The sequence below is a fragment of the Pelecanus crispus genome, chromosome 7, assembly GCF_030463565.1.
Source record: "Pelecanus crispus isolate bPelCri1 chromosome 7, bPelCri1.pri, whole genome shotgun sequence".
Classification (NCBI taxonomy): domain Eukaryota; kingdom Metazoa; phylum Chordata; class Aves; order Pelecaniformes; family Pelecanidae; genus Pelecanus; species Pelecanus crispus.
This window is the reverse complement of record NC_134649.1, coordinates 28,836,356-28,860,455: the sequence shown is the minus strand read 5'-3', so window position 1 is coordinate 28,860,455 and position 24,100 is coordinate 28,836,356. Positions and strand designations below refer to the sequence as shown.

General features: G+C 37.9%; 1 protein-coding gene across 2 annotated transcripts in view; it reads left to right on the top strand.

Annotated features, from left to right (window-relative positions):
• The window catches only part of SYN2 (synapsin II), a 197,966-nt gene that overhangs the window by 163,743 nt on the left and 10,123 nt on the right, over positions 1–24,100 (top strand). For both annotated transcript variants that reach the window (XM_075714460.1, XM_075714459.1), the window contains one exon: positions 8,131–8,280. In XM_075714460.1, the coding sequence (XP_075570575.1) occupies positions 8,131–8,280 (150 nt within the window). The remainder of the gene's footprint in view (positions 1–8,130; positions 8,281–24,100) is intronic.

Sequence of the window (24,100 nt, the reverse complement as noted above, 5' to 3'; positions counted from 1 at the left end):
GAGATTTCTAGTCATTTGAACAAGCTGAAGCCGATCTATTATTTCCCAAACATGATAAAAAGGATACATTTTTAGTGTACCATTCATCTTCCCACACTGCTATAAATGCTACTCCCAGGGGAATTTTGTAGGATGTCCATTTGTGCCTTCCTGCTATGCAGTTGAGGGATATCTTATGCAACCCCAGGAAAAAAATCCAGACCATTTTGTCTGAAGACAGGAAAATACTGAAGTCATACTATTACTCAAGCACAGTACAACCTCTGTTCTTCTGTGAAGCTACAAGCTCTCTATGGTTTTCTTAGATGGGGGCTGTAAGAGGTAACTCTGAGTTTTAAAAGAACATGGTTTTCTAAAAGTTATTCCCTGGAAGAAATTACCTTCTCTAGAAGAACCTTGTGGTTCTTCTTGTCTTTTAGTGCTATACTCCAAAGAATTATGTCCAAACTCCTACTAGAGAGCAATGAACTAATTAAAGAATCACTTAGCTAAAAGGAAGGATTGTCAGGTTGGTCAGGAGGCAAGCCAAGTTACTATTCTGTGTAACAATCTTAGCTATATTCATTTAGGTCTATTCTTTTCACCTCAATTGGAATACTCAGCTGCCAAGCATCATTATGCCAGGGACAAGCTGTGGAAACAAGAATTTTATTAACACATCATTGCAACGTACAGCTTTTTAACTGTCTCACCAATTCTTGCTAATAAGACATCAAATTAAGGTCCATTAAACTGTAACTTCTTAAATAGAAGAAGGACTTTTAATCTTTCCCTTTTTAAATTAATACTTCTGTAGTTTTAATACTAGAAGGAACAGATACTTGAGAATTGTTCATGTTTCTGACTCCACTGAACATAATCTTTCATGATTCATTCTTGGAAAACCAAACCTCTGGGAAACTAAACAAAAGCTCATATCATGATGATGAATGCAGGAAAAGAGAACAAATATAACAGAATCCTTTAAAGTGGCCTCACAGGCAGTCTCCCAAATTTTGCTCAAGATTGAATGGGTGGGTGGCTGCTGCAGGTGTCTTATTTCTACTTGCTTATTTTTACCCTAAGCTATATTAAAATTAGCTTCCAAGTGGTTTATAACCTGGAAAGATGCAAACCGTTCAGATTTCATAAAGAATATTTTCAGCCACTGTAAGCCAATATAGGAAATTAAGAAACAGAATTTTTTTTTTTTTTAAGTCTTGGTGTAATAGACACCATTTCTGAAGGTGCTGCAGTCTATCAAACTACTAGGAAATATACCACCAACTCCAGAGTATATATACTGTATTAGGTGTAGTGATACAGCACCAGCACTGAGTATGCTGCCTGTTACAGACTTCTGTATTCCCATATTCAGTGTCCTGAGTAATATTGGCCAAAGTACGTGAAGGAATACATCAGAACAGAGCAAAGGCAGAAGAAACCTGTACCTCATGCAGTATTTGTGCACAATTTTACTTAAAGGTGTGCTTTCTCGGAAATGCTAGCTATACTATTCAATTTACAATTCAGACAGAGCTATGTCACTGACTATGGCCCAAGTTTAATAAGCACAAGCCTCTAATACTGTACTTCCAAGTGCTCAGAAGCTAAGCTTATTTATTCTTCTATCTTAATCATATATGGTTCCAAAATTCAGCACCAAAGACTGGACAAAGACATGAAAATATATTCTGTTAGAAATATTTGGCAATATCCTTGTCAGTGCTGTATCATAAATCATAGACATATTTAGATTAGCAGGGACCTCAGGAGGTCACCTAGTCCAACTTTCTGCTCAAAGCAATGCTAACTTCAAAGTTGCTTAGACCCTATCCTAAAAGAAAAAAGGGAGAAGTTTCATTTCTTACCATGTTTGCCAATATTGTAGCTACAAGTATCCTATAATGAACAGATTTTTAAAAACTCTCTAGAAACATAACTTTATCTCTGAATGATGTGATTTGGCATATAAATATGTGCAAGAGTGGCAAATAATAATGGCCATGATTTTTTTATATATGTAAGTGGCTTTCCATCCATTAAAGAATATCCTCTTTTCATGTTAGTAAGGGAACTAAATCCAGCTGTAATAGTTGGTAAAGTCAGAAGTCTCTCATAATTTATGATCTGGTCCTATAAGAAATTTTGAACATTTAGGGGTCTAAAATTACTCTTTTGGTGATATAACTAAGTTATAATTAAGACCACATCTGTCTGTGAAGATTCATATTTCCAAAACAAGGAGCATTCCTACATTTCCTAATAGGACTTAATATAACTTAATAAGAAACGGCTAAGAAGATACAATTCTAGAAAAAAAACAACTTTTTAATTAAGATTTTTCCAGGTTTCTGATGCATAAATGCTGAATTCATTAATATATTTCTTCATATGTGGGCTTCATGTGATAGAAAAAATTCAGTTTATTCAATGAACTCTTCTGGGCCTTTTTTTATATTTTGGTAACAGATTTAATCCACTGAAATTTTCCAGACACCATTCCAGAAATAATGACATCAGCTGTTCTTTTAGACAGAAAAGTAAATGAAGTGTACCTAGTGACACAGTTAATGAAGGGGGCGAATTTGTTTTGCTAGGACACTAGTTTGCATTTGAATGGAGTAATTATTGACTTGCGTCAATAACATTAATATTTTGCTTTCCATCCTAAGAATAATTATTCACTAATATTTTTTCACATAATATTTGTTTACTGTATCTATTGTCAAAATACCTGTAACTTTTTAAATTTTAAATTAGCAACAGTAGTAGTACTTACATGTGACCATCTTAATGTTTTCTTTTGTTCATAATGACTGATAGTTTATTAATAGGGGGTGAATACGGGTAAAATTCATTGTGATGTTAAATTAATTGCTATTTTATAGATTAAACCAATATCTTTCACATATTCTCTTCAAAGTACTTGATTTTTTCTCAGCTATATTAACTGCATTTTCTATATATTTTTACACTTTTTTTAATCTACGATGTTGGCATGAGTTTGCAACATACAAATTCAGCTTCATCCAGCGATTTTGATTGGACGTAGAAATCATTTGCTTGGTTTCTTTTCATTCCAGATTAAAACAAGACCATATAAATTTGTCTGTAGGCACTGGATCCTTCATCTAGGAATGCTTAATTCACATTCCCAGCTGTTCTTACTTTTTCTGCAGATGTTGTTATTCACCCACTACAGGAGGGACTGTAACAATTTCCTAGCAGTCACCACTGATTTTCTGCTGTACTATCCCCTACCGACTTCTCAGGTGTGGTTACATTTCCAATTACAAATTATTCCTGCGTCTGCTATAGAGGCCTCAGGGAAAGCCCCATGATTGCTTCATATCCAGTCACTCCCTTACTTCTCAGAAATCACACCGTCTCTTCTTACATCCCAGTCAGTCTTAAATGACCTCCTCAAACTATTAGTTTTTCTTAATGTCAGTTACTTTCCCCAGACTTAGAACTCTTAAATGAAAATCTGTATCAGCCTCTGCCTTTACAGTCAAAATTTTCACCACAATCGGAGACATCCAGGTCCCACAAAAACAACACAGAAGAATAACACATTCATAACATAGCAACAACACAATCCAGCTTTTCTTATTCACAGACCAAAGTAAATGTTTTTTTCTCAGTCCTCAGACTCTCAAGCATGGACCTTCAAATTTACCCAGATTCGCAATGAAATTAATTCCTCCTCCCTCTGCACTTACCAATTACCGTATCTTCTCCTGTAATTCCTATGTCTTTTTCTATATGAAATCCATATGTCACTACTCTGTCAGATTCCTTGGGCACTTCTGACTTGCAAGCCCTCTATCTGTTCCTTCATATTCCTCTTGTATTTCAGCATGCTGACAAACACCTTGTTCTTCCACTGCATCAACAGAGTTCTTTACCTTCGCCCTTCCTTTAACCTCCACAACTCTGTCTTTCCCAGCACCATCTGGGCTGGGTCTTCATAAAGCTCTAAGCAAGAGACCTTTCTTAATCCTTTGGTGGTAAACATATTCTGTAATGGAGAACTATGTCTGGACAATGGCAGTCAAGAGTAGTTTCTCCTTCAAATGCGATGATCCCTTTGCAATTACTGATATCTTAAGGTTGCACTGGCTCCTTTGTTAATCCCATCCCATTTCCTTTCATATTCATCAGAGTTAAACAGAATGTCTCTTCTCTTTCTTGCCAGCCTCAGTCTTGCAGCCCAAATTTCAAATACTTGCCTTATCCACACTAGCAGCAGAGGGCACAGACTAAAATACTCACTAAAACGTCATATCACTAAAAGGTCATGTCACTGAAAGGGCAGTGTTTTGTTTTGTCACGGTATTGTGCTGGCTTAAATGTGCTGCTGTAGTTTCTGTTACTACTGCTAATACATACACTCAGCCTCTTATAGTTTAATATAAAGATGTGTTAAGTGCATTTCAGAATATGGTTTCTGGGTGATAAGAGAAATTCATCTCATAGAATTGGTTACTGAAATGCATATAAATTAAAGATAGAAGTGATACCAATTAAGTGACTGTAATTCATAGCAACCCATGTTTTTACTGGCATCTGCAAAAGTAATATATTTGACTTTATAAATTACAGATGTCTTTTTTTCTAAGAAATCCTCTTAGTGGGACGCTCCAATATTTTAAATAGCTGAACTAGGTACTGAAAAAAAAAAAAAAACCTGGCTGTGTTTAAATGATATTTTAAAACTAGTACAGGCTGTAAATAGACTATTTATAAACAGGATGCTTTGTGTGTGTTTAAATTTTGTCAAGTCCTCTAAAGTGGGGGAAATGCCAGCATGACATTCCTGTTACTTATTCACAGGTTTTAACAACTGTTAGTTACCCAAAATATTTTTTAATTGTTAAGATACTGTTATATAAAACATTACTGATTTTTGATAACTGATAATTATTTTACTGGGAAGGAATATAGACTGCATTTTCTTAAAGAAAAAAAAAACCAACAAAACCCACCCTGTAAAATATTCACCTTGATCTTAGCTTCTTTGGCAAGGAATAGCAGAAGTGATCTCTTAGTAAGATTAGCATCTATCCTTGAGAGTCACAGCAGCAATAACGTGAGGGAAGCTAAGCCTCCTCTTAGCAGCCACATGCAAAGCTGGGTGTAAATGCTGTGCTCTTCAGCCTTCTGCCACCTACGACTCCTACCCCACCACATTGCCTGTCAAGTCCAATCAGTTATTAAACTGAACAGTGTCCTGCAACTGAACAGCTTTTAAGCTTTGGTAATCTTTTACTCATGCAGCTATTTAGTGACATTTCACTTTAGGATCAGTAGTTTTCTCGATAATCTGATGCCTTACTTTCTGCTTTTACCAATTTGGCTACTATCTTTGTAGTTCAGGAAAGCACCAGAGCACATTATAGCTTATCATCATTCAAGACTCAGTACTTCTCAGCATTAGGTTCAGCATATCTTTGGCCAACAGTATTTGTTCAAGTGTGGCAACAACCGAAAGGGTTTTTAACAACACCAAAACCTGTCCAAGTGACAAAAGAATGTCAAGGGCAAATGGCTATTGTTTCTAATGTCATATGTGTTTGAATCTGCCTCAATATGTGAATAGGGCATCTATGCTTGAAAATACTGTCTTCACGAAATGCAAGATCTTCTCTACTGAAGTGGACATGCTCAAGGCTTCTTTTTTTACCCGTGGCCATAGAACTACAGTTTTCCCACATGTTCTGGTAAACAACATGGCACTATCTCCTAAAGAAACTTTATATGTAAATTTGCAGTTACAGAAGTATTTAAAAATAGAAATTCAGTCAGAACCCAGTCCTCCAGATCTTAATCCTGTCTAATCCTTTGGCAAGATATTTTAGGCAATTTATTTCACAGTCATTCCAAATATTTTTTTTAATGTAAGTAGATTGCAAACAAAGTGAGGTTTTCTTTGCACACTTATGAAACAGAACTGTTGCTTCTGTTGTGCAGTACGAGGGGGTTAATATACACCTGGATAATGAGAGGGGCAGTAGTTTAAAAAATAACTTATTACTGCCTGCCTTCAAGGCTGGGGGGGGAAGGGGGGGCAGATTTTTAGACTGCTGACATAACTCCCTCTCAGAAAATCAGATGTTTTGCAGCAGACAGTCAAACATCCAATGACCTTCACACTGACATCAAGACATTCTAACATTCAGTCATTATTAACACTTTAAAGTCCTGGCCAAAGTATCTGGCACATATGGTTGCCTCCTCCCTCCAGACATTATATATATTACTCCTGCAAGAAAAAGCTCATGATAAAAATGAAGTGGATCTTTAAGCATTAGAACAATTTTAAGGAATAGCAATAACTCAGCAGACATTAATGCTAAAGTAAATCCACAAAAATTTTGTCTTTCAAGAGCCACACAACCAGCAAGACTACATTTTACCCATTCAGAAATACGAACTCGTATTGGTTCAATACCTTTCTCTCAATTAATTAAAAACATTGTTTATGTTCCACTTAGCCAAAATAAAAAAAACTCTAGCCAAAATAGCCTTGCCTCCCAATATCAGAGCTCTCTTTCTAATCCTTTTGCTAGAGATTGGATAGGAGCGAGGGAAGTTTAAGGTTTTTCTCTAACCATTAGCACTTACAATTGCCTGTGGCAGCAAGAGTGCTCCAGCACTCTTTTGACTCTGTTGAACCTTTTCAGTCTTGTTCCATTTACCTGCAATAGAGAAGGAATCTCAGAAGCCAAAGAGATACAGGAAGGTGCACTTCCAGAAGAACTAAAACATCCCCATAAATCTCACTGATCCTTCTGCAGTTGTGCAAAACCCATGAGGATCCCTTACTAATGATTCTTTTGTTCACCCACTATCACCTTCTCGCTTACCAGCACAGCTTATTGTGTCTAGTGCATGATTTGCCTATGCTAGTCAGAAATCTTGCGTGAGATTTGGCAGCTGGACGGCTTTTCACAGACTGAAAGCTAGATGGATACAACTCTGTACAAAGACTCTAACTGGGTCAGATACAATGACATCCATACAGTATGTTTCTGCTAATGTAGTCCAACTTTTTTATCCCTGACAGCCTCTTATTAATTATTAATACTGTTGTTTGTATTGTGGGCCTCAGTCACTTGTGATCCATACCTATGAGAAACACCAGAATGCAGGGCTGCAGGTGACATGCCTTCAGCTTTTTCTGAATAGCTTTGATGCATATTGAAAAAGGATTGCAGTTTCTCAAAAGTTAATTAAATCCTTTTGTTGTTGAAATAAGAATGTCCAGCGCCATTGTGAATAGTAGTTGAGGTTAGTATGTTACACTTTTATTTCCTCTGAAACACACACGTGGCAAAAGTAGGTACACTGTAGAAATAACTAATAATCCACTGAAGTGCACTGAATTCGGTATTAGTTTTATCCATCTAAATAGCTGAATTAAATAATTGCTGAACACTATTAACCTGCCACATTTAGAATGGAAATGTGCACATTTTTATTTGTCTCTCTGGTAACCTGCTTTCTTTGTAGAAATTCTTACTTCTTTTTTGCATAAGCTGCACTGCAGCCAGACTACTTTTCAAAAAAGCATATCAATATTAACAAGGTCTTATTTAAAATTTTTAATTAATCAATAAGGATCCAGCCTTCCCTAGCAGAAATTCAACAAATAGCTAGGAAGCTGAAGTTTTAGCTTGCATTTCCATGTTCTAATTCAGATGATGAACATGGTATGAGCCACAAAAACACATGAGAAAATCTTCAGAAATGTAGCTTAGACAGAAGCACAGACAATTCCTTCAGATTTTTGGCAGACCACTGAATAGCCTAAGAAACCTCATTTTCTGTACCTGCTATGTACTTCCCATAAGGGGCATAGGGGTCATGTTCTCCAGAGAGTGGATGCTCAAGTATCATACTGAACCTGTATATTGTATGAAGATTGGAAAGGGATGACATTGTAAAGTTGCTGTTCTCTTGCTCTGCTGACCCCTATCCTGCACTCGGGCTTTTTTTCTGATATAACATATTCCATTTCTACAGATCTTGTTTGACTTTTGTTAAAAACAATTAAATAAACAGATGGCCTGACATTCTACACAGATGTGGAATAAGTTTACTTTGGTGCCATATCAATAGCTGATGTATTGTTTTATTTTACAGGTCATGGACTGTGCAATGCCTCTGATTGGTGAGCATCAGACTGAAGACAGGCAACATATAACTGATCTAGTCGTAAGCAAAATGAACCAAATGTTGTCCAAAACTCCTATACCATCTCCTCAGAGACCCACTGCCACTCAGCAGCCTCAGGTAGGAGACTTCTGTTTGTAAAATAGAGAATCTTATTCTATAATTTTAAGCTCAAAATTTTCCCCAAAGAATTTGGCTGGAAAACTATGCAGACATATCCTGAACTACAAGTATTCAAGAACTTATCAACATGTTTTATAGGTTTTTCATATTTAGATGAGATTATCTCAGATATAATTGAGTAGTCCAAGTGTTGGTGTGTTTCTACCAGTAAACTGATAACTGGACTCAGTGAATTACCAGGCTTTGTATTGTTTCCTTTCAGTTACATCTGTATAAAATATCATGGAAATAATAAAAAGCACTGTCATAGACAATCTTTGCCCTGAGGATGTTAGAAAATACTAAGACAATAGTTCTTGTTGTTCTTGTGAGAAATTAATTACACAATAATTTTTTTAATGTGCTGCAATTCACAAAAATACCTTTCACATCTAGGAAACACCTGAAATATGTTTAACATACTAGAAAACTTGTGTCAAAGGTTGCAAATGGATGTGTTTCACTTACTTTATCTTACATGGCCTGATAGTTGAAGTGTGGGGATGCAGAATTCTGCCCCGGCCTTGCTACATTTCAGGCTTTGGAAATCATCTTTGTGTTTCCATTTCCATGCTTACAAAATGTGAAGTTTATTTTATTGATCCTTTAAATAACTTCTGAAAGTGTGGTATTTTTGTAAAAGGCTCTAAGAACATAAAAGTTGTGCCTCTAAATTGGAGAGATACGGATTTGATGGGTGGACTATCAGATGGATAAGAAATTGGCCAGATGGCTGCGTCCATAGTTACAGTCAACAGCTCAATGTCCACATGGAAAACAGTAACAAGTGGTGTCCCTCAGGGGTCTGTACTGAGACCAATACTGTTTAATATCTTCATCAATGGCGTGGATAGTGAAATTGAGTGCACCCTTGGCAAGTTTGCAGAAGACACCAAGCTGAGTGGTGCAGTTAATATGCTAGAGGGATGGGATGCCATCCAGAGGGCCCTGGATGTCAGGGTTCTGCACTTGGGTCACAGCAGTCCCCCAATATTAGTAGAGACTGAGGGATGAATGGATTGAGAGCAGCACTGCAGAGAGGACTTGGGGGTACTGGTGGATGAAAAGCTGGACTTGAGCCAGCAATGTGCGCTCGCCACCCAGAAAGCCAACTGTATCCTGGGCTACATCAAACCATATCCTGGGCGATTCTCCCCCTCTACTCCGCTCTGGTGAGACCTCACCTGGAGTATTGCGTCCAGCTCTGGGGTCCCCAGTACAAGAAAGACATGGACCTGTTGGAGCGGGTCCAGAGGAGGGCCACAAAAATGATCCGAGGGCTGGAGCACCTCTCCTATGAGGCCAGGCTGAGAGAGTTGGGGTTGTTCAGCCTGGAGAAGAGAAGGCTCCGGGGAGACCTTATTGTGGCCTTTCAATACTTAAAGGGGGCTTATAAAAAAGATGGGGACAGAGGTTTTAGTAGGGTCTGTTGTGATAGGACAAGGGGTAATGGTTTTAACTGAAAGAGGGCAGATTTAGATTGGATATAAGGAAGAAATTTTTTACAATGAGGGTGGTAAGACACAAGAACAGGTTGTCCAGAGAAGTTGCGGATGCCCCATCACTGGCAGTGTTCAGGGTCAGGTTGGACAGGGCTTTGAGCAACCTGATCTAGTGAAAGATGTCCCTGCCCATGGCAGGAGGGGTTGGACTAGATGATCTTTAAAAGATCTGTTCTAACCCAAACCATTCTACAATTCTATGATTCTTTGGAAAGTGCTATATAAATGCTAAACAGCATCTTTTATGTCTTCATAGCTAGGCAGCAGGTCTGATCAAGAGCCGCATTATCAGCTGCAACTTGCATGTACTTCTTTTAATATACTGAAGCAATAAACCATGACAATAGACTCTGACATAAACTATTGGGGACTGTATTGCTGCTCTGTACCAGCACAGCTCCATGGTAATCAGTTAAGCAACAGAATAAGCCAAACTGTAATACAGGAATTACCAAGCCTAAATCAAGAATCTATTTTTACTCCCAGTAGGCTCCACACCAGGTAAACAATTTGAAAACAATTTTGTGGCATACCTCAGACAGACTAGTTCTTGAGGCAGAATGACTAATTTGTTCTTCAAATATATCATCATCCTTTAAGTTATAAAAATACATCATCCCACATAAAAAAGTGGTGTGGCTTCTATTTATATTACAGCTGCTTGAAACTAAGCACAAAATTGTTTCAACCACGGAACCACATACAATGGAGAAGTTTCCATCCAACATGGCTCAAGTCCATTGTAAAGGGCACTGAAAAAGAAGGACAAGGAGGGGAAAACATTAAATCACCTTATGCCAAAATACAGTTTCTTTTAGGACTAGTAAATTAGCCATATATTAAAATGAAGCAGAGTCAAATTTAGAGTTGCCCAGAGCATACAAGTCAACATAAATCAAAATTTAAAACCTTAATAGACATTATTGTAACATTAATAGATTCACAGTCATTTAAAGCATTTGATATTTCACATTTTGGGGAAAAAAATGTAACATCTTGTGTAGGCATGCTTCCCTGAATTTTAAAGAAGACAAGGGAGGAGAAGTGTTTATGGTTACTGGTGTCATTCAAAGAAACTGGTTATCTGTTGTATGTAAATAAAGTTTTCACTCATTTCCAAAGAAAACTGCCTACATAAGTCCAGAATGAAAACAGGACACAAGGAGCATTTTAAGAAAGTTCCCAAATTCCTCAGTCGTTGCTGTCACTCATCATGTCCATGAAAAGGTTTTTTTCCTCTTAAACAAAAAAGCTTTGGATGAATCCAAAGATAATATTTGCTGGCTAGCTGCTGAACTTTATTAGATTTCTACTTAGTTTAGGTTACTGAAGAATTCAGCCTTTGCTAATGGCAACAGGATGTTACTCAACATTAATCTTCTTTTCCTTATCCTATCCTTAAATTATGGAATGCAGTTGACCAAAATCAGAGATATCCCTTCAGAATATTTGCAATATTTGTTAGTTTTCCTCTCAGTTAATCAGACTCTGCTTCTTTAAAATTTGGCTTGTCATATTATCCAGCAGTTTAGGACAGACAAAGGGGATCTGAATTTCTACAGAAGATACTATTTGCAAATACCCATTAATCTTCCCAGCTTTCAGGGAAAATCATGAAACAGATCTATAGTATTTAAAACAGATATCTCCTCATGTGTAGCTAATGTTTAGATAGGTTGTTTTCCTAAGAATAAAATCAGGCTGTTAAAACAAGCTGTCCCTTTCATCTTTGAACAGTCTTCTCCTTTTCTAATCTGAGATATTATTTCGTAATCTTGAGAAACACAGTCCATTCATTTGGGGGGCAGGGGGATACTGCATATTTCTGCAGGTCACATAAAATGCAAAGACAGTAATTCATCCCCAATCAGCTATGTGCATATGTATGTGTGGTCGTAGAAACCAAAGTAATGTAAATATCAAAGAATAATTTGTGTGTTTTGCTACTTCTGCTTTTAAATGAACAGTTTACAGTCAATAGTACAGCTATAGATGTGCCACGTTTTGAATTCCCTTATAATCTGCGTGGGTTTTTTAAAATTATTTATAATCTACCCACTACTGTGACACTGGGTGCATCGTACGTAAAAGAATGCTTCAATTTATAAATGCCCGCAATGGTCAGTATTATTCCAATTAACTATCCATCAGAAAACAAATCAATTATTAGGAAAATAAGTCTTTATTTAGAGCTATGCAGCCAAACCTTGATGGAAAAGATTGGCCTTGCAATATGTTCTGAAGGCCAACAAAGTGCTCTCTGTCAGAGTGCCAGAAGGAGCAAATTCCAAAGGCAGGGACCTCAACTGCCTTGCTTATGTTGAAACCTCAGAGGTGCAGATCCTGTGATTCTTAAACACATTAAATCTATAATCTCATATATCAGTTCCTAGCATCATAGAATCGTTTAGGTTGGAAAAGACCTTTAAGATCATCCAGTCAAACCATTAACCTAACCTTACCAAGTCCACAACTAAACCAATTAAGGGTAGAGTAGCAATGTCCTGTTTCCTGGCTTGGTGGCTGGATTGTTTTTAATGAAATTAAAAACTAGGAATCATTAAGATTGGAAAGGACCTCTAAGCTCATCAGTCCAACACCACTATGTCCACTAAACCATGTCCCAAAGTGCCACATCTACCTGTTTTTTGAACACTTCCAGGGATGGTGACTCCACCACCTCTCTGGGCAGCCTGTTCCAATGCTTGACTACCCTTTCCGTGAAGAAATTTTTCCTAATATCCAATCTAAACGTCCCCTGACACAGCTTGAGCCCATTTCCTCTCGTCCTATCGCTAACTACGTGGGAGAAGAGACCAACACCCACCTCACTACAACCTCCTTTCAGGTAGCTGTAGAGAGCGATAAGGTCTCCCCTCAGCCTCCTCTTCTCCAGGCTAAACCACCCCAGCTCCCTCAGCTGCTCCTCATAAGGCCTGTGCTCCAGACCCTTCACCAGCTTCATTGCCATTCTCTGGACATGCTCCAGCACCTCAATGTCTTTCTTGTACTGAGAGGCCCAAAACTGAACACAGTATTCCAGGTGCGGCCTCACCAGTGCTGAGTACAGGGGGACAATCACTTCCCTGCTCCTGCTGGCCACACTATTCCTGATACAGGCCAGGATGCTTTTGGCCTTCTTGGCCACCTGGGCACACTGCTGGCTCATGTTCAGCCGGCTGTCTGCCAACATCCCCAGGTCCTTTTCAGCCAGGCAGCTTTCCAGCCACTCTTCCCCAAGCCTGTAGCGTTGTATGGGGTTGTGGTGACCGAAGTGCAGGACCTGGCACTTGGCCTTGTTGAACCTCATACAGTTGGCCTCAGCCCATCGGTCCAGCCTGTCCAGGTCCCTCTGCAGGGCCATCCTACCATCCAGCAGATCGACACTCCCACCCAGTTTGGTGTCATCCGCAAACTTACTGAGGGCTCGCTCAATCCCCTCATCCAGATCATTGATAAAGATATTAAACAAGACTGGCCCCAAAACAGAGCCCTGGGGAACACCGCTCATGACCGGTCGCCAAATGGACTTAACTCCATTCACCACAAGTCTCCGGGCTCGGCCACCCAACCAGTTTTTTACCCAGCAAAGAGTACACCTGTCCAAGCCATGAGCCACCAGCTTCCTAAGGAGAATGCTATGGGAGACTGTGTCAAAGGCTTTACTAAGGTCCAGGTAAATGACATCCACAGCCTCTCCTTCATCCACCAGGCGGGTCACCAGGTCATAAAAGGAGATCAGGTTGGTCAAGCAGGACCTGCCTTTCATGAACCCATGCTGGCTGGGCCCGATCCCCTTGGTTGACCTGCACATGCCTGTTGAGCGCACTCCATATGAACTGGTCCATAATCTTTCCCGGCACCGAGGTCAGGCTGACAGGCCTGTAGTTCACTGGATCCTCCTTCCGGCCCTTCTTGTAGATGGGTGTCACATTGGCAAGCCTCCAGTCATCAGGGACCTCCCCTGTTAACCAGGACTGCTGATAAAAATGACGGAGAGTGGCTTGGCAAGCTCCTCCACCAGCTCCCTCAGTACTCTTGGGTGGTTGCCATCCAGCCCCATAGACTTGTGAGTGTCCAGGTGGCATAGCAGGTCATTAACTGCTTCTGCCTGGATTATGGGGGCTCCATCCTGCTCCCCATCCCTGTCTTCCAGTTCAGGGGGCTGAAAACCCTGGGGATAACTGGTCGGCCTATTAAAGACAGAGGCAAAGAAGGCATTAAGTACCTCAGCCTTTTCTTCATCCTTAGTGACAATGTTCCCCCCCACATTCAGCAAAGGATGGAGATTCTCCTTGGCTCTCTTTTTGCTGTTGATGTACTTGTAAAAACGTTTTTTATTATCTCTTACAACAGTGGCCAGACTGAGTTCTAGCTGGGCTTTTGCCTTTCTAATTTAAGATATACTGAGAATTTTAAAATATGTATTTTTGTATATTACATATCTATTTATTTATTTTTCCATAGACACTTGCACAGGCTCTATAACAAGTTCAACTGGTACACAGAATGGCAAAGAATCTGTGACGGAGAAAAGCTACAGTTTGCAGCTCTCTGTGTTGCACCTCAGGCCGGCTGACTCTGGCTGCAGCCAACAAACCGTGTCTCATGCTTTTCTCCTGTGGTCCCAGGCTACAGTTTACTGCATACCTTTGACAATATGATTGAACCATATTGCGATAGAAAGTATTCTTGATTACAGGATTCAAAGCTTGCCAGTTTTGCTCTTATCAGCTACTTTACAAGTCTTTCCACTTCAAAGAAAAGCAAGAGTCCTTGGACTCAGAGAAGTTCTATCTGATATAACTACATATGGTCAAAAAGCTCTTTCCAAAAATGAAGTTGTTTCTATTTAATTTAAAAACATGACAGCTTGTTTTAGTTACAACCATGATGAAAATATATAACAGAACTTTATCTAGGAATATGATTTTAAAAGAAGTTTTTCATGAGGCAAACCTGCTCTTCTTGCAGGCAATAAAATGATGGAAATCTAAATTTCCACCTTTTGTAACCTCTTCGAATACTTTTGACAGATCTTTTGGGAAGCCTTTTTCAAATCTTTCCTAAAAAACAAACCACTAGGTTTATCTACCCAGTGAAGTGTCCTAGCCAGTGGAATCACTTTTCTCTGTCTCCATCTGTTGATAGGAAAGATCACTGCTTAAAATTCTGCTGTCTGGATTTGCCAAACTCTGCAGACGGTTGCTCAGTGCAGGCTATTTTATGCTTGTTTCTGTAGCAGCTTTTGTACATAAAACAATAATAGTAAAACATGTATTCAAAGCTGCATATCAAGCCATGATACAAATTGTGATGAACTAAATTCTGTGTAGAATATTACATTGTGCATGAATATTACCATAAAATGCAAATTATTATGGTCATATTAGCAGTTGAAGCTAAGGAAAAATCATATTAGGCAAATGTTATTTCAGTCCAGCTCTGTTGAGACCGTGTTGCATTATCCGCAAAAGAACAAGGAATTTATTATCCTTAATGGAGGGAAGAAGTTTTATCCGTAGTGACATAACATCACAAAGAGCACGGCATTCCCAGCTATATCCTGGTTCTGTTCGACTTAAAAGAAAGGAGTAACACACCAATAATAAAGCAACAAACGATGCAGAAGTAAAGAGGATGGTACTTTAATTATTTTGAGACTAGAGTAGCAGAACCTGAGAAGTTTCATTTCTTAACACTCTTTTCTAAAATATTTTAATACCTTCTTCACTGTTCACCCACAGGGAAGTTCAGTACAGTTACATTAAGATCAGTAGAAACTGGGGTCAAGGAGCCCTTATTCAGCTATCTTCAGCTATTCAGACATCTGGCATAATTTATTTCTATTTTTCCTATTTTTATCTTACTCATTCTTCATTCCTGACCATTTGTATGATTTGACTGGAGCCAAGCAGTTTTTTCCAGTTTCATTTTTCTATGGTCAGAGAGAAAATTGCACCAAATATGAACATAGTATAAATAACAAAAAAGTATTACCTCCAGAGAGAAAAACAGACCAGTATCAGATTACCTATTCTTGGACTTCCATAAGAGTAGTCATACTTCTATTACATTCTGTCCATTTGCCTTTTTTTTTTTTAAAGCAAACTCCTTATGATGAGCAGCAGTTTGTTTCAAATCACTGAAGCTTTTATGATGGTCAGACAATACAGTTACTCGATTTGATCTTAACTGAAGGGGAATGCACTTAATTGGGAGGGATCCCATCATGGAGTTATATGGAAACCTAGAATTCAGTATTAGTCTGCTTATTAGGAGAAGTAAACTTCTCTGCACTAATTTGAGGTGTGGACCTCATCTCTAAATGACTTTCTGCTTTCCACAGTCTCACAGAAGTTCACCTCAAGTATAACCAAGACTTCCAGGTTTGCTACAGCTTTGTATCGTCCTTCAGACCCCTAATGCTAAATCTACTCACATTAGCCAGGCCATGTTCATGCTACCAATTAACATCACCTCCAAGAATTTTCTTTCTGTCACAGTCCCTTGGCACTTACTTGCAGGAACATATTTTTCTTCCTTATGTCTGGAAGGAAAGGCTGCCTAACAAATAAACAAGTTAACAGACTACACTAGATCATTCTGCATGAATGAGGGTAAATACAGAGTTTCAGTATTAGTATCTGAGAATCCTGCTGAACTGGTGCAAAGCAAATCACTCCCTGGTCTAATTAGATCTATACTAACAGACAGCAGGAGTAATTTAAGAACAACTTGCCTGAAGAAGGTTGCTAAATGATCTAATCACCCCTGAAACCATACGTGCTGTATTTCTTTCTCTTAGGAAGACATTTAAATAGGGGATAAATGGCAGCTATGGCATCATAGTGCCATATACATAAATCCGATGTAGCCAGATTGTGGAATAACATCTGATGGAAGCCCAGATCCTAAATATACTCAAGAGATTAGCCTGACTTTCTCTCTGCTCAGGGCAAGGGAACACAGAGCCCCTGGAAAAAGTCTGGACAGTATTTTACTATATGGCTCTTTAATTGTTTACTTTTCCAAACTCTTACATCAGGTTACTCTGTATAAACAGAGCAATATAGCTTGTCAATAAACAAGTAGTATGTAGATATTAATTGAGTATCTTCTGTAGTCTACATTAGCAATCAATAAGGTTTTTTTTGTTCAGTGTTTACCTCAGAAAGTTTGTATGCACTTCAACAGGCATCAAGACTACAAACAAAATCTAAGTAGTTATCCTTTACTGCTTGCACTGTCCATCTGCCTAGAAGTTCTTTTAAATCATAGTCCCTAGTAAGCAAAATACTTTTCATATTAAAATGCTTATTGAGTTATTGTTGTGACTTAAAGGCAAATTAGTCAGGCAGCAGCAAGATGCCTTCCTAAAAATACTGGCAGAGAATCTAAAACATTGTCATCAAAACTCATAAAGAACAATGAAAAATATTGCTGGGGCATATATACATCACAGAACACTAAACACAGTGCCTTTCAAAGGTTATAGAAGTCAGAAGCCATTCTTAAAACTGTCATGTTAAAACAATTTTTGCAAGTCATTTTTGAAATACCGAAGGTATTGACCTCTTCTACTGCCGTGAGTTTTGGTTATCTGAATCACAGCGACATCTTCTGGCTTATTCTCTTGTGCAAGAACAGATTTGGGGAGTTCTGTATTATTTAGTATTACAATGTATTGCATCGCATTACAGAAGCTGTATCACATTCAACAAGAAATTGGGTATACGTTTTACAAATACTAAATGCTCCCTATTCGAAAATTTCTCATAATGTTATTGTAAAGTATTGATTTAACCTCTTTTCATTATTTTAATATGGAATATATTTTAGTGTGCTGCCTTAATGTGTACATATCTATAAGTGTACATATATACATACAATTTTTAGCTGTGTATATTTGGAAGAGGAGATACTTATTTTAATTGAAGGGTTTTTTAACCTTTTAGTTATTTTATCTTTGTGAAAATACAAGAAAAACAGCTGTTACGCTTTTAGATCCTAATATAAATGTATGGAATTAAGAAAAGCAGAAGAAAATAAACATGTATGGAGCCTGAGCTTACCACATCCTGGTAAAAGGCCACATTTGAGGCACACTTCATTCCAGCTAAATTTACAACACTCAAGTTTATTTATCACAAGTATAAAATGATAGCATATATTTTACTACACCACGGATGTTTTGTCCATCTTTGAAAAAGACACCTATTCAGGGCAGATACTGTGTTCTTCATATAAGTGACAGAGATCACAATAGAGGTGGAGACTCAGACTTTAACTGCTGGATGAAGGATGTCCATATATTTAAAAGTCACCATTTCATTACACAAACCTTGATTTAGTTTGAGCATTTGAAGTTGACATTCACGTATTGTAATATACTAAAAACAAAGTTCATGCAGGAAAATAAATTGTAAGATTTTTAATATTGACATTAATTAAAAAACAGTGGGACACAACATACAAATGTTGAGAAGAGATTTTACTAACAAATTGATCATGAAATTTAAGATAACCTATTTTAAAATAATTGAGATCCTATACCAGTAGATGGAGTAATTACTAAGGGAGGTATGTGTATACTGCTCAATTCTGTTGCTTATTTAGTCTCACTAGTGAACAGAAGTAACAGGTAAATAGCTTGCTGGATATTTGCTAGTGATAAATGTCTACATAAATGCTTTTGGTTGTTAGCTGTGAATGTATCCATTAAATGAGAATGATTAAATCAAAACACTAATAAGTGCTTATCTTTCTTAGCTTGTTTTGGAATAATGTGCTCAGACCTACACAAGTGTGCCTTTACAATGCCCTTTTTTAAAGGGACCTCATGACATTTAGACTGTAGGAGAGAATATACTAAGGGGTATATATTAAAGGTTTAGGATATTTGGTCAGAATTTCTACTGACATCAACAGAAATTTGTCCAAATGAAATAAAAGCTTTCATGATGTGGCCTGATATTTTTTTTTTTTTCCTGAATACTCTATATTGAATGATCATCACCAGCAGTGTACCTGGAAAAATACACGATCCCTGCAGAGAGGCCAAGCAAAGCTTGGTAAGAGAAAGAGTTGCTCACAAAAGTACTCGTTAGAAAAGAAGTCCAAAGGAAAAAGCCCCACAGGCAACCTGACAAGGGTCAAGCTTCAGGACCAGGACGATTAGGATGACTTCAATTGTCTGTAGGATATAGTGCTATAGCCTTAGTGCTAATAATTTTATTATACAGAAGGCAACAAAATACTAACTAAAACTGGAAAACGTGACAAGTATTACTAGTTAATAGATACTTTCCCCCATTTATTTTAAACATAATAACAATACTGTTCTCTTTTTGTCTTCATTCACACAACAAAACTATGCTTTTGTTAACTTTTTTATTACCTTCTGCCAGGTGATCTTCTGATCATCTCACAGTCTACCAGTTGTATTGGCAGAAACAGACACTATCTTTGAGAATTCTGAAATTCCATAGTCACTACCCTCAAGAACAAAGAAAACAATTTTTAAGTAATCATGAGCCTACCACTATAGAGTAGCCTTTATAAGTAATTGGTAGACTTCTGTGAGAAATAGCTTTCTTGTCTCACAGGCATTTTTTGGGAGACTTCAAAAAATGTCCTCAATCCATTAAAGAGCACAAACCAGCCTTTTCAAAATTAAAACAAGGAAAACAGTAATCCCATTGTTACAGAACAGCCAATAGCTGCCATATACACAAACAGAAAAGGGGAGTCTAAGTTAGGTATCTCTATTTTGTCTTAGTGCTATAATTACTATATAATCATATAACATCCTTTTGATTTTTTATTTTACCTTATTTTTCATCTAGTTTTACTCTCTGATTTTGTTTATTTAAGCTGAACCTAATAGAAATATCTTTTTTTTGGAGGCTCTTCCTTGGTCTCCTTTCCTTTCCCCACTGTGGTGGGTGTTTCCCATCTACTTTTTTTGTTATCATGCTCTGTGTCCACTTGACTTTTTTATTTGATTTCTCTGACCTTTAATTCATAACCTGTTAAGCAAAGCTATTTGGCTTTACTCCATGTTTAACTTGCAAGGATTCTGTCCCTCTCCCCAGCAGTCATTGCCACAGTTTATTTTGAATAAGAACCATGTGCTAAATATGTGTTAAAAATTTTAAACAAGGATAAGCACCAAGAGAAATTACAGAAAAATCCAAAACAGAGCAGCTCATTTTCAAATATTCTTGATTTATCCATAGAAAAAAAGAAGAAACCTCCCTCCCCCACCATCACTTCAGACACTAATCTAGTGGTGGATCAGTGCTCCATCTGGCTAGCTGCCAGTAGACCAAGCTTGTCTTCAGCTGCTTATATATCATTCTCCAGTATATCTCAACTCCTAGGAGAGACTCAGGAAGCTTGTCAGAGTTCAGACCAACCACCAAAACCTCCTCTGTGTGGCTGTGTACTTGTGCTGCACCAGAAGCAAGAAGAGAAGCACACGCAACCATTGACAGAGAGGTCTTATGCTCTGTTCATATACTAGAGTTCTGAACTTTGCTATTGTTTGGGGGAGAGCTCAAGTGTTTAGCTCAGTGCACTACCTCTTTTCCATGCCTCCTCCCACTCCACTGTTCTGAAACACTGATACAATAATATTAAGATAAAATGTGGGTTATAAGACTGGACTTGAGTTAGCTCCACCATCTTTTTCCCAGACTCGCTTGTTTCAAAGCATAAACTTCAGTTCTGGATGGATCCAGTTATGATGGATCTTTGTGGCTCAAGATGAAGTTCTGCAGACCTTAATCTTTTCCTCTTCATGCAAGGATCACTTGCCATCCCGTATTTTAAAAAAAAAAAAAAAAATCTGGTTTTTTTTTGTTTTAAGACTGGAGGAGCAGATACAACATAGCATCAGGCAGGGTCAAAGTCCCTGGGTTCAAGCATCAAAACCTTCCTTACAACGTCAAACAATAGCACAGGATTTTAACACTAGCAAGCCCCAAGGGGTACCTTGTCCTCTATGTATGTAGAGGTATCTATGTACACTGAGAAAGGTGTAAGGAAGTTTAACTTTCCAGTAACTGGACAGTCTTCTGATATGTTGTACCACTTTCGCTTGCCTGTCATTTCTTACAGCTCTTTCTCTGGTACAAACATGCACGCATACACATTTTAGTCTCGGCTGCTTTAGCACACAGGGGGAGCTCTCTGCTATCACATAGTCCACATTCCTTCCTTGTCTATAGGGAGCAATTCTTTCACTGGAAAGAACTGCCTGAAAGCTGCTGTGCAACTGCAGGCTTTTAATGTTCCCTTTTCAAAAACAGAAGTTGAAATCTGGCTTCTTTAAGCAAGAACTGCAATAAAATAAGACTGCATCCTTGTCCATTAGAATTACTGATTGGCTCTGGACGGGGACCATCTAGCTTCAACAAGTGATGCTACTTCTTAAGAAACTTTTTACCTGTTAAATTGACATCCTACTTTTTCTCTAGAACTTCATCTCTTGGGGGTGGGGGTGGGGGGGCGGATTATTTTTCTTCAGCAGAATAATAGAAAATAGGGCTGGAATGGCCAATGGGAGGTCACCCGTTTCAGTATCCCAGGGAAAATACTGGAGTGTACCTTTTAACTGCAGTGAGTCCATACTAGGGTACTCATTTGTATGATTTTATGTAAAAATATTCAAGAAGGGAACTATTCTCTAGGAAGTAATTATTTATCTATCAATGGAAAACACTTAATCTATAAAATCTAAGTTAGAATACTTTTTGATTTAAAAAAAAAACCCAACACTTTTTCAGTGCATTTTGTAAATACTATTCCAAGTAAAAATTAAGCTGTATAGCTTGTTTTCTCCTCTTAGTAGTCATTTTGCTTCCCATTCAGAGGAAGATATTAAGAGGTTTTACACAGGTAGTTTAGAAAGTTGGTTAAGCAATAACAAATGCTGCTATAAATTTTTGAATTCTTTATCAAAACTTCAACGTGAAGAAATGTTAGGCTGGCATCAGTTTTGCTGAGAGTATCTTTTCCATACAGATTTCCTCAGTGGAGAAGGGCAAGACTGAACACTGGTACTCCAAAGAACTGTAAAAAGCAGGAGCCAACTCTTCTCTAGCTGCCCCCTTTGCACTAGACAAAGTGAAGGTGGCCTCTTTTTAAGGTGTGCCTTCCCACATCTCTTCATTATAACTGTAACTAAGCCTGTTTCACTGCCTTTCTCAGTCCACAGGGAATATATAATAAAATAAATAGCAAAACCTTTGTAGTCCTTTGTAGTCACAGTGAAGCAGGTACATCACCTATGCCAGATTCACCCGAAATAGGATAAGGTCTGAATCAGCAACTGCTAAGTATCCCTGCCATAGTCACTACACGTTAAACGTATAAAGCAGTAAGCAACAAGGTTCTAAGGAGTTTCTTATTTTTGGATGCTCCATATCAGAAAGCCACTTCAGGATCTTACTGCTTTGCTAAACTATACAATATGTGCTTATTTCCAGCCCAGTTTTATTCAGTTTATACCCATTTCTTCTTGGTTCGCATTGTCCTTTAGTCTAGCTTGTTTCCTGTCTAGTTCTTTACCAGTACAATATATTTATAAAAAGCAACTGTACTGCATTCAGGCCTTCATTTTGCTAAACTAAACAAGACATGTTCTTCCAAATGCGGTAGGTATAGACTCTTCCATCTGCCTGGTCAGTTTAGTAGCACTTTTCTGTGCCTGATCAGCTTACATTCATCTTTCTTGAGCAGGCGTGATGTAAATGTTAGGCAGCATCATGCCTAACACCTACGTGAAATACTTCACTGAATGTGTGATAAGATTTTGGTTTTTTCACTGCATAGATCTTTCTTGTTAGATTTTAGTTAGGGAGCTCTGCATTTCTGACAGATGCATGTTAATAGTCCATAAATAAATTACTTTAGACATTGCATTTAAGTTATTGGGGTTTTGGTTTTGGTTTTTTTACTCCACTCGTCAATTTCATTGTTTCTTTGGGATATTTTGGTCTGTAGTCTTCCAGCTCTGTATCATCTACAGATTTTAGTAGCACACACCTACTTGTTTGTGCCAGCTTAATTAATGAACATTCTACTTGAGTTCCACATCCCAGTTATATCCTTCCCATTTGTTTTTCTTCAGTAACTGCCTATCTCCTCAGTAGCCACTTCCTTACCCACAATGTAATTCCTGTAGTATTAGTGCTTAACCTTCTCCAGTGTAACTTGTACATTTCCAATTGTTAGGTAGGGAATTCTGTATTTCATGAGTCAGCTGGTTTTGATTTCTAAGATGAAGAATATCTGGTCTGACCAATATAAGCCCAAGAAGATCTTTGATTTTTACCTACATCTCATTTTTAGCTTTTACCCCACCTGCCATCTTGCCCTTGCCCCTGTATTTATCATAATCTACGACACTTCAAACATGCATTTACTATTGACACCCTACTTAAATTATCTAAATTACCTCTCTGCTTAGCAATCACATTTTTTCTTAGTTCTTCTGTTACTTAACTGTTTTACAATTTATTCTTGTTTCCTTTATGAGATCTAACTCAGCTTGTGTTTTGGCAATTCTCAATTGATCCCTCTACTTCTTGACCGGAAAAACATGGCTTTCCCTTCAAATATTGAAATACCTATGAAAAGTTTCTATCATTGTATTACAAAGAAAACCAAACGAAACCCAAAAACAACTATATGTGCTCCAACTATAGTTCACAAAATCTTCAAACTCAGCCAAATCAAAATCAATTTTTGTGGGACTCCATTTAGCATCTCTTTTGCCCAAGGGCTATTTCCCTGCCAAGTTGCTGCTTTTGCTCCCACCCATTTTAACATTCTTCAGACTATTCAAAATTCAAGTATATATGAATTCAATCTGCATTTATATAAATATACAAGGTGGAAAAAGAAGTAATACCACTAATCAAATTCTAATACAACATGCTCTGAAGAACAACCAGTTCTCTCCTCCAGTTCTACCCCTAAAATTCTAAGGAGACTGTTTCAGGTAAGTGTGGAAAGGAAGGAAGTGCTACAGAGACATCTAGAGACATCTACCTTCTAGACAAGTAGTGGGTTTTCTGCTCTGGCTAAAATTACTTAGCCAATATTCTTAAAGACCATTATGCAACCAAAGCATCAATTGTCACACCCAGAGTTGAGAAATCACTATATATATATATCTTGCAGCATTCATGTGGCTTAGAGGTTTCCACAAGTAAAGTTGTAGTTTTTAAGAATAGTTTTATAAACAGTAAATCCCCTTTGAACAG